We start from the raw sequence: 11,939 nt of genomic DNA on the forward strand, positions 1-11,939 counted from the left end.
TGGAGAACCGTACGGTTCAATTTTTTTCCGAGAACCGTTCCACCCCTACCACCTTGGGACTCGGCCATGGAACCAGTGTTGAAGCGGTCTCATATGAAGCAGCCCAAGCAGCGTGACCGCCACTGCAGCTGCCATATGCCCCAGGAGCCTCTGAAACTGTTTCAGTGGGACCGCCATCCTGCTCTTGAACATATTCAGGCAGTTCAACACCGACTGAGCACATTCCTCCATGAGGTGTGCTGTCTGTTTGACCGAATCCTACTCCATACCGAGAAAAGAGATCCTCTGCGTCGGGGAGAGTTTTCTCTTTTCCCAGTTGACCCGAAGGCCAAACCGGCTAAGGTGCAAGAGCACCAAGTACCTGTGCTTGCACAACTGATCCTGAGACTGAGATAGTAAGAGCCAGTCGTCGAAGTAGTTTAGAATGCGAACGCCCTGCTCTCTCAGGGGAACAAGGGCCACCTCTGCAACTTTCGTGAAGACATGGGGGGACAGGGACAGCCCGAAAGGCAGGACCTTGTACTGATATGCACGTCCTTCAAACGCAAACTGCAGAAATGGTCTGTGGTGCAGAAGGATCGACACATGACAGTACGCATCCCACAGGTCGATCGCTGCAAACCAATCTCGCGGACGAATGCATCCGAAGATGCGGTTCTGCATGAGCATCATGAACGGTAGCTTGTGAAGGGCCGCAACTTTCGTGAAGACACCGGGGGACAAGGACAGCCCGAAAGGCAGGACCTTGTATTGATATGCACGTCCTTCAAACTGCAGAAATGGTCTGTGGTGCAGAAGGATCGACACATGACAGTACGCATCCCACAGGTCGATTGCTGCAAACCAATCTCGCGGACGAATGCATCCGAAGATGCGTTTCTGCATGAGCATCATGAACGGTAGCTTGTGAAGGGCCCGGTTCAAGACACATAGGTCCAAGATTGGTCATAGCCCACCGCCTTTCTTGGGTACAATTAAGTAAGGGCTGTAAAACCTACTGTAAAACCTTACTGTCTTCATATCGGCTGGAGGGACTGGCTCTATCGCGTCCTTCGCCAGTAGGACTGCGATCTTCGCACGTAAGACAGGGGCATCGGCTGCCTTCACTGAAGTGGACGCCCCTGAACTTGGGGGGACGCCGGGCGAACTGAATCGCATAGCCAAGTCTGATGGTCTGAAGGAGTCAGCGAGACGGACTGGGCAGCGCTAGCCAGTCTCCCAGATACTGTACAAGTGGCACCAATGGAACCACCACGTACCTGCAGATCCTGCGGTACCCGGGACCCAGCCCGGGTGGCTCGTAGGTGGACCGAAGAGGGGTCTGAGTGTGCAGTGCAACGCTTACCTGGTTCCACGGTTGGGCAGAGGGTGCGTGAGTAGGGCCTTTGATGACGCTCTCGAACCGCCCGGTGCTGCCTGCTGGCATCAGAGGAGGAAGAGTGTGGTTCAGGTTGGGTCCGTCCGTGACTCCCTGTGTCCTGTTGGGACCCAGAGATAGAGAAAACTGCTCTACTGTCGAGATTTTTGGAAACAAAGATTCTCCACCCAGCCCTCCTCTGGGGGAGGGAGAGGTGCGTTCACTATCTCCCAAAGAGCAGTTTCCTCCCTCTCTGGGTCGCCCATCCCGGGGCCTCTTGCTCTTCCGCTTACCGCCAGGTTTGACAGGGGGCCTGGACGGGTGGGGTGGCCTGCCTACGTATACCCCCTAGCTACACCACCATCGAGAGTGGTGAGGGAGTAGGAGTTAGCAGGTCGGTTTCCGGCAGAAAAAGGTGCCGTCCCTGACCTGGTAAGCTCCTCATGCACCTCCGGGAAGAATAACACCGGGGCGGGGCGCTGAGAACCAGCGTGGACCACCCCGAGAAACCAATCGTCCAACCTTGAGGGCTCAGGACACAGTGGAGGTGTGGAGGTCTCTACTCGAGCCCTACCCTCTTGGCGGCCCAGGAAAGCATAGCCATCATTTCCGGATCCAATTCAGGCATTGCTACCGTCCCAGAGGGCGGCAGCGCAGCCGAATCTTCCTCTCCAAAAAGCTTCGACTCATCCTCCGATGCAGCGATTGACATCCGATTGTCGGGAGGAGCGCCTAAGGATACTGCTGGTACGCTTCTTGTAGAGGGCCCAACACGATCCTTTGGCAGCTCAACTGGTTGCGGAGTGCAGGAGGAGCGATGGTCCCCTGAGGGTTGGTTCCCTGGAAGGTTTGCCATCACGGTTACCCTCAGACCGCCCGTGCTACTGCCTGAAGTAGTCCTCACCTGACTGCCGCCAGGACGAGAACTAGAACGAGGTGGAGGCAACGGAGCTCCGCCCCTTTTGAGGTAATGGAGCCTGGTCAGCAACTCTGAGATGGTCATCTTCCTGTAATGAGAACATGACTCATCCACGAACGCCACCAGAAATGCACGGGTGATACATTGTCTATAGCAAGACGCAACGTCGTCTTTAGAAAGATGCAATGTTGTCTTTACAAAGAAGCAACGTCGAGTTTGCCAGACGCAACGTTATCTTTAAAAAGACGCACCCGTGAATGCTCTTTTAGGGAAAAAAACGTATTTAGCGTGCTGAAGCGCACAGGGTGAGATGGCTGCCTGCAACACAAACAGGGGGTAGTGCAGCCTGATGTGTGAAACACACTCGACATGGGAAACCACCATTGCTGAAGTGCCATACCGCCAGCACCAAGAAGCTCCAAAGAGTGCGCTGAACTCATTCAGCCTTCTCTGTAGAGTAGTCAGGAGCAGAACGATGTGATTGCTCGGCTCCGAAGCGAAAAGCTGAGTATGCGGTAGACCTGCTGCCTAATTATACTCGTGCTGCGATCAGCGGCAGCTGGATGCAATCATCACATGCCAATGTGCATTGGCTTGTTTAGTTACACTCAAAGTAGATTGGAATCTCGCTTAGAGAGACCAATTTCGTCGGTCAATACTGACGTGATGTCGAGAGTGACCGACTGAAAGGGAACACTAAAGTTCTATGTGCTTCTAATGAAATCTAGATTCTAATGATTCTAGTGAACAAAATATAAAATGTGAATTGTTAGTACTTATTACCGACAACAACAATTTCAGCCATGCTGTATGCAAGTAATAAACTCATAAAAATTTATTTAATAAAATAAAGTACAGTACAGTGATAACAACAAACACAAACTTTTGGGATGTTTCTATCAGAGCATTTTTGAGTATGACGGCTATCACTAAATGAGGAAATTCATTAGCCTGATACCAGAATTACTTCAAGTGCATCCCTATATTAAGTAAGCAAATTGGACTAAAAAAATAATAATAAACCCCCAGTGTTGCCGAAGCTATTGCTGAAACTGTAGCTTGTCAAGCTACTCATAATTTAATACAGTTCAAAAGAGTTAAATGTAATCTGATCATATCATTTAATATCATGAATATTGAATTTTTCTTTTCAAGTAACGTAATTGTTTATTAGTAATTAGTCTTCTTTTTTTGGCAAAAGACAATGAGGATTTCAATAACAGTAACTGCATTAAACAGATACTGCTCCTATGTGGCTCATATATTTATGACAGTGTGAACAGCACAATATTTTTGATTCAGATCTGGGATACTTTCATACGTGGTCCTAAATCAGATTCAGGTCTGATGTTTGCAATGAGACCTGAGTTAGAATGGTCATATCATTCAAGAACGACATTCGTCATAATTCTGTGCTGATGGGAGTCACTCCAATGATTTTACATACTGGTAGTTCTTTGATCACTCAGTGAATATTACAGACAGTTGTGGATGTATTCAGTAGAAAGACAGTGAGGTGTTAAACTCTTAATTATTACAGTGACAGCTCCACAAGCTAAACATAAGGGGTCGAACAGTAAATATTTAAAAACTTTGCACTTTTTCCTCATCTTTGCCCTCCTTCACTGGATTCACTGGCTTTTGTGGCACATCAGCTTATAAATGAATGCACAAACGCTTACTTGAGTGTGCTTCATGCCATATTGTTATCGTTCTTTTGCACATACGGGTCAGTTTAGGACCGTCATTCGTTCACACTGGAATCTGATATTGGCCATATTTAAAAAAAAAACAATGTGAACAGCCAAACAAAAAAATCGTATCTAAACATTAAATGGTAATAGAGCACTAACGCTTGTAGTGTGAACACAGCCTATTTTAATTCACCTAAAACTGATGAACAGTTACCTTTAACTACACATTACTATATTAAATAAAATTATTTGTTAATACAAAATGCTGAGATTGATCTGAAAGACTTTCCTCAATACACTTGGCTGTAAAGGTTGGCATATACTGTAAAACAATTCAGCCAAAAAGTAGTGATGTAATGAGTGATGCTGCTCTCCACCGATCTCATTATTTTACAATTTTGGAAAAACTGATGCAGTTACCAATGTACTGAGTATCTCTATCAGAAACACAATTCACTGACACCAACAGCTTCTCTCAAGAGCAAATGTAATGCTGTGAGAAATTAAAGTGAGGTAAGGCAATGAACCGACATCTCCAAATGAGAGAAAAAGATGACAGTGAAAGTGAATCAGACCTGCCACCAGCAGAATGGGGTGTTTATCCGGGTGCAGCTCCATCTGTCTGGCAATCCAAGGCCCATCAAAGTGTGCATACCACCATCCTTTCTTGTTCTGAGGGTCTTTGTATTGGTCTCCTGGTCGGATGAAGGGAATGCGAAAGAAGCGTTGCTGTCTGTTCATGACGATCTCTTGCTGCCGGGGCAGGACAGGCACAACCGGGTTCTGCTGGGCTGGAGGAGGACAATGGGATGACAACAATAGCATTAATAGTGTGTGTGTTAATAGTGTTACAAAAAACATCTCCAGAGTCTAAAGTCTGGCGCCAACCAGCCATAGCAAAACTTATATTATTCAACTATTAAAGAAACCAAAAAAAAGTATCACAATTTCCACAAAAATTTTAAGCAGCACAACTGTTTTCAACATTGATGAAAATAATGTTTGTTTTTTTTTTTTTTATCAAATCAGCATTTTAGAATGATTTCTGAAGGATCATGTGACACTAAAGACTGGAGAAATGATGCTGAAAATTCGGCTTTGATCACAGCAATAAATTACATTTTAACAGATATTCACATAGAAATCTATGACGGCGTTTTAGTGCCACGTTAAAAAAATAAAAAATCTTAAAATTACGAGATTAAAGTCGTAATATTTCGAGAATAAAGTCGAAATTATGAGAATAAAGTCGAAATATTACGAGAATAAAGTCGAAATGTTTCGAGAATAAAGATTAAAGTTATAATATTTTGAGAGTATATTCTAGCCTTTTGCACATGCAAATGGCCCGGATTGGGAGCACCGGGAGATTTTCCAAAGTCTCAGCTTTCAAAATCTGTCAGTTTTATAGCGAAATACAAACAATATATTACAATAATGTGTTTTTTTCACGCTCTTTAATGTGGCGTGACAGATCGCTGTATTCGCTTCAGTTTAAGCGGCATGTGAGTCTTTCCGATTACAATAATGAGACATTATTTTAATTATAAATTCAATTTAATTTTAAATTCTCTAAACATTTTGACTTTATTCTCAAAACATTTCGACTTTATTCTCGAAATATTTCGACTTCATTCTCGAAATATTTCGACTTCATTCTCGTAATTTCGACTTTATTCTCGAAATATTACGACTTTAATCTCGTAATCTTAAGATTTTTTATTTTTTAACGTGGCACTAAAAAGCCCTCGTAAAAAACATTTATTTTCAATTATAATAATATTTCATAATATGACTGTTTCTACTGCATTTGTGGTCAAGTAAATCTAGCTTTGGTAAGCATAAGATTCTGCTTTCAAAAACATTAAATATATATATAAAATAGTTAGGAAAGCAGCAGGAAAAGGGATATTTTGTTTATTGTAAATATTGTTTTCTATTGGCTTAGTTAAGTGAGTGAGTTAGGCTAAATATTGGATTTTTTTCTCTTTGCATTTCATTAGGTCATTTAGTTATGTTTTGGGGAGTTAGTCAGCTGTTGGTTTATTTTTTGGCTTTACTCACCTATGAAGCCTTGGCTTCCAATTATGTCAACTATTAAAAACAAACCCACACAAAAATTATTTCTGTCTACAATATCTAATTTGCATTTCCTCCTAACTCTAGATCCGGCCGATCTCAGTTTTTAAAGGAGGTCTCCAGTGGGATTTTTCTTACCATAGTCTGTGATGGCTTTTGGTGCTCTCTGCTCATCCTGAGTGTTGCGTTTCTTGTTCTTTGACTTCCACGCGTGATAGACCTTCAGTCTGCGGTGAAACTCCTCACGACACGCAGATAACAACTCGATATCTAGATGGATATTGTAAAAAGAAAGTTGGAAACTGAAACAAAACAGACATTCACATTTTTACCCATCAATACAGAATTAAGTTCATTTCAAGCAGATAATGTGATAATGTGATAATGTGAAATCAAAAAAGTTTTCATAATTTGTAACATTTAAAACAAAAGCTAAAATCTAAAATGGAACTTTCAGATTTTAAGATAAGTAACAAAAGACAAGCAGATTATATGCTATGTTTCTGGTTCATAAGCATAAAAAATTATGTGGAAATCAAAAAAGTTTTCATAATTTGTAACATTTAAAACAAAAGCTAAAATCTAAAATGGAACTTTCAGATTTTAAGAATGCAAAGCAAATTTGTGACATGGGGTTTGTGACTTTGTCTTTCTTACGCTGAAGCACACAAGACATTGTTTGAAACTTCAAGTAATGGATCACATGATCATCAGGATTTAAAATATAATTTGTAAAGCAAATATCTGTGTTAAATTGGATAAAAATGCAAATTGAAGCAATTTCATGTGTGGTTTGGACTCTTGGACTGCTGTATACTGTCATAAACATAAGTAAAAAAGCAAACAAACATAAAACACAAATCTATGTCATATTCATATGCAGTCATGAAAACAACTTTCTTACCACAGGATGTATTGATGGCGTCCCGTAATTCAGCATATTTCCACTTGCTGAGTTCATATTTCTTCACATCAGCTTGAGCATTTGTGGCAGTCACCTGTGGACCTCTGAATCCACAGAAAACACATAAACATATACAGTTACACAACAGATACAATTTCCTACTGATCTGACTCTTTTTGGACTCTTGCTCATTTGAGAAGCTGCCAGGTACAAAAACAACAAGGATCTCAACATACCAATTAAAATGTAAAAAGACAGATTATCACTACATGCAATTAATCAAAATTACAAAACCCCTTAATTTTTAAAACTAAATCAAGCACATGCTAATTAATAAACAATATTATTTAAATATTGCTACAAAAATGTCTACATTTAATTGCGAAACACAGATGGTATCAGAGATCCGTCGAAGAAAAGAAAGGTTTACACAACAGCAATAACAGGAAATCAATTTCAGAGAAAGAAAAAAAGGACAAATCAGCATTTAATAAATTACAAGGAAGGAACATTAATTCACAGACAGAAGTAATAATAAAAGAACATGTAACTCTGGATTCATTTTGATTTACAAAATATTGTGTGAAATTACTGAAATATTGTGATTGGACTATGAGTATGATCAGAATGATTCAAATTTTATGCAGTTTCAGACTTCAACAAGGTCATTTTGTTTTCATTTCAGTGGATAATGTTTTGATTTTTGGTTGTGTATATCTGTAGTGCCAACAACAAACCCTTCTACCCACCGAGCCAGAAGATCAGACATTTCCTTGGCCATTTCCTCCCTAAAGGACATGATTATTGGACCATGGTACATGTTAGCATATGACGTCATCAGTAAACTGCTCATAGGATTTTCCATTTGTGCATTTGACTAAACAGGATCCAATATAAACTGCCACATAGTTACTGTTTTGACGTAAATATGCCTGAATGTCATGATTCTGGTGATTGTCTGCTGAGACTGCAATGGCTCTGATTTCAACCTATGATTTTAAACACTCGACATAAGCTGCACCCATGGTGCTTAATGGAAAAAGTTGACAAAAGCTGCTTTTAAACTAAACTAGAAATGATCAGCAAAGAATAAAGATTTAAATGGGAGACAGTAAAAAATGTAACCTACATGGTCAAGCTCTTGAGTTTTTGTGGTGGTGGTGCAACACTGTAAAAACAGACAGGAAGAGCATTAAATAGAGTGACGGAGAAACTAATCAAAGTCTCCGCCGGTAATTAAACTAAATCCCACCACCATTAACGCTTTCTAAGAATGTTCCATGTTCAAGACACAGGAAAGGGGTCAAAGCATGAGAAATCTAATTATGCTTGACCTTTGATATACTCAAGCTTATTAAGCTATAAAAATAAATGGTAACACTTTACAATAAGGTTCATTAGTTAACAACATTAGTTAATATTAACTAAGAATGAACAACACTTCTATAGCATTTGTTCATCTTAGTTAATGTTAATTTTAGCATTTACTAATGCATTATTAAAATCAAAGTTGTGTTTGTTAATATTAGTTAATGCCCTGTGAACTAACATGAACAAACAATGAATGACAGTATTTTTATTAAGTAACATTAACACAGATGAATAAATAGAGTAATAAATGTATTGTTCATTATTCATTCATGTTAGTTAATACATTAACTAATGTTAACAAATGGCAGCTTATTGTAAAAGGGTTACCAAATAAATAATGTGCTATAAAAATTTTTTTTTTGAAAACTACGCCTAATAGTTTAATACATTTTCTTTCATGAATACACCGTTCAAAAGAATAGCATTTATTTGAAATGCAAATCTTTTGAAACATAATTGTCTTTATGGTAACTTTTGATCAATTTACATTAATTCTTTAGTAAAGATTTTTATTATTTGAGCAAAACTTGTTATCTGGTTGCACTGTATATGTGACCCTGGAGCACAAAAGCAGTCTTAAGTCGCTGGGGTATAATTGTAGCAATAGCCAAAAATACATTGTACGGGTCAAAATTATCGATTTTTCTTTTATGCCAAAAATCATTAGGATTATCTCGGCCAAATATTGTCCTATCATAACAAACCACACATCAATGGAAAGTTTATTTATTCAGCTTTAAGATGATGTATAAATCTCAATTTCGAAAAATTGACACTTAAGACTTGTGATCCAGGGTCACATATGTGGTTTTAAGTTAAACTTGCATTGAACCCCTGTGCATTGAGCACATTCCTTTAACCTGCAGCTGTATGATTGACTGTTTGCATGACAAGAAACACTCTAACATATAAATGAATGTGTAACGGTACATGTATTGTAATTCATTTGTACTAGGGCTGTCAAATAAAAATTCGAATTTCGAATATTTGTTGAATTTAAAATAAAAATCCACATTTTAGGTGTGCGTCAGACAGCCTTATCAATGGCACACATGATGCGACAACGATGTAAGTGTCGTTGCATTTGAATGTTTTGTTAGCCTATCCAGTTCAGCGATGCTGGTTGTTCATTCAAAATACTGCGGGAAAACAGAACATCAATTGAAGAAGATCTTTTTTATGGCAAAACTTAATCCAAGCCGTTCACACAGAACACATATGTATCACATTTTCTAGAGGGACATCTATCACTGTTGCACTCGCGTCTCGCACAAGAGAGTCACATGTTTAGAAAGCCATGTAAAAGTTCAACTTTTACAAACATGTCTCAAAACTTTATGGCGGTTTTTTCCCCATCCCACTGCATCTCATATTTTTAAATATAAAAAGTACTCTTTGTTATTGGTTTTCGGTCCTTTGTATTAAACTACACATATGTACAAGGTGCCGTTTTGTTTCTAATTGTTTAAGCAACTTAATTAATTATATTTGGTTTATAAACATTATTTTAAACATTACGCGCTTTTTTAAAAATAGTCGTGTTATTTTATTGCTTTAATTAGGGCTGCACGATAAATCTCATGCGATGATCATGCACATCTCGTCAGTAAAGCCGGTTCTGTGATTAGTAGTAAATCTCCAGCACGTGTTTTCAGATGAAGCGGCATTTACTGCACAGAGCCGTGGATCACTGACAAGCTACACAATATCGCATTCATTATCGCAGAACAGATGAATCGCCTTCGATTATGAACGCGATATTGCGTAGCTTGTCAGTGATCTACGGCTCTGTGTATTAAATGCCGCTTCATCTGAAAGCACGTGATGGAGATTTACTACTAATCACAGAACTGGCTTTACTGACGAGATGCGCATCATCATCGCATGCGATTTATCGTGCAACCCTAGCTTTAATAAACGTGCATTAGTAATATTTTGCTTGGGCTGTCGGGCCCTCTAGTGGCCTCAGGAGAGAAGCCAAAAGCTTTTTCCCCCTAACTGTAATTATGCCTTTTAAATTAGATTATAATTCGAATATTGCTAATATTTAAGTGCAAAATTCAAATTTAGTTTTTTTTTTGCCATTTTGACAGCTCTAATTTGTACAATGCCTTTTTTTTCCTCAGCCCACTGGAGTCATTATGATGTAAGATTGCTCTATGAGGCATGTTTAACTGTAGGGTGTGCAGGGTAAACATCTGAGGCTGATGATACACGGGGCAACTTTTCGAGCAATGTTGCCGGGCAACTTTAGTTATGGGAAACCAGGTGAGACACAGGGCCCACGACCGATCTAAAGTATCCAGATAGAAATTTGTTACCCATTCTCAGTGGGAAAGTGCCCAAGCAGCACTGCTCAAAAAAAAATTGCCCGGCAAAATTGCTCAAAAAGTTGCCCTGTGTATCATCAGCCTGAAGGTATGCCATTTGCTTGGCAGCGGCGTTCAGAGGGACACAAATACCTGCGCAGTCCGGCTTCCACGGGCGTCTCCTCTGGGATGAGCTCAGCCTCGCTCCGAGCGATCCGCAGGGCCAGCTCTCGGTCTCGCCGCTCTTGCTCCAGGACGGGCTGTCGGGCCGTCTCCTGCTCCCTCTCCGCCTGCAGCTGCAGCTCCATCTCCTCCTAAAACACGCCAGCAGAGACACTCGTCACATATCAACCAATCAGCTGCTACCAACACAAGTGTTCGGCACAAAAAAACGCAAGCAGCACTTATGTTTTCAAACAGCTGTTATAATTGACCCTTTTCACAAGACTGTGTTTAACGGTCATCAGCATCGTAAATCCATCGTAAACAAATTATGTAAACTTTATAAAACTATACTTTGTATTATATCACCTTTACATCAAATTACAAAAAAACAGTTAACGCTAATGCAGCGTCTATGGGAGGGATGGTAAATTTGACATCGCTCTCTCTTCTGACTGCCGTTATCAGTTTGTCTCAGTTTATTTCCTTTTTTGAAAGTCGTGGGAACACTATCGTGGAGTTTTTCTTTTGCTATTTGAGCAAATGGGAATGCAAAAAATATATTTGTGGTACTCTCCCACTCACTGCTCTCGAAGTTAACCCAACTATGACGACTTCCGCTGCTGAGAAACCTGCAAAAAGGTCCATACAGTATGTAAGGAAACAACGTCTATCTTCTTCTCACAGGTGCAAAAACACTTTTTTTCCCAAAATACACAGCTGTTAAGAAACATTCCTGGCCAGGAAATTCTCACCTATCGGCAGGTGTGACTAAAGGTTCATTTTAGACCCTGCTAAGGGATGAACATGAAGGGAAAATGCAGAAGAAATAATGTGACGTATAAAGCTGAGGTCACCTGCAGTCTCCTCTCCTCCTCCTCTCTTTTCTTGCGCTCTTCTTCTTCCTGCTTCCTCTTCAACTCCATCCCGGCTTTCCTAAAACAGACAGACACATAGAAGCTTCAGCAGAGCTGGAGACAATAACGTCAGAGTTAGTGACAGATCTTTTCTTCCACATTGTGCTGTATCTCTAAGTGAAATTAGTTATCCAGGGGTTAAAGCAAAAAAAAAAATCCTGAGCCTGAACTTTTTTCCGGGGGCGGACACATACACAGGGTTATTTGGCAAACAAAAAAAAGAACAT

At 40.2% G+C, this 11,939-nt stretch overlaps 1 protein-coding gene across 1 annotated transcript in view; it reads right to left on the minus strand.

Annotated features, from left to right (window-relative positions):
* Window positions 1–4,423: 4,423 nt before the first annotated feature.
* The window catches only part of myo6a (myosin VIa), a 55,550-nt gene continuing 48,034 nt past the window's right edge, over window positions 4,424–11,939 (minus strand). Inside the window, exons 24-30 of the mRNA XM_016542604.1 lie at window positions 11,653–11,731; window positions 10,787–10,947; window positions 8,083–8,121; window positions 7,703–7,741; window positions 6,954–7,057; window positions 6,188–6,319; window positions 4,424–4,761 (exon numbers count right to left, since the gene is read on the minus strand). Coding sequence (XP_016398090.1) covers window positions 4,424–4,761; window positions 6,188–6,319; window positions 6,954–7,057; window positions 7,703–7,741; window positions 8,083–8,121; window positions 10,787–10,947; window positions 11,653–11,731 — 892 coding nt within the window. The remainder of the gene's footprint in view (window positions 4,762–6,187; window positions 6,320–6,953; window positions 7,058–7,702; window positions 7,742–8,082; window positions 8,122–10,786; window positions 10,948–11,652; window positions 11,732–11,939) is intronic.

Source organism: Sinocyclocheilus rhinocerous, unplaced genomic scaffold (genome assembly GCF_001515625.1).
Source record: "Sinocyclocheilus rhinocerous isolate Xijiao unplaced genomic scaffold, SAMN03320098_v1.1 scaffold819, whole genome shotgun sequence".
In the NCBI taxonomy this organism is placed as follows: domain Eukaryota; kingdom Metazoa; phylum Chordata; class Actinopteri; order Cypriniformes; family Cyprinidae; genus Sinocyclocheilus; species Sinocyclocheilus rhinocerous.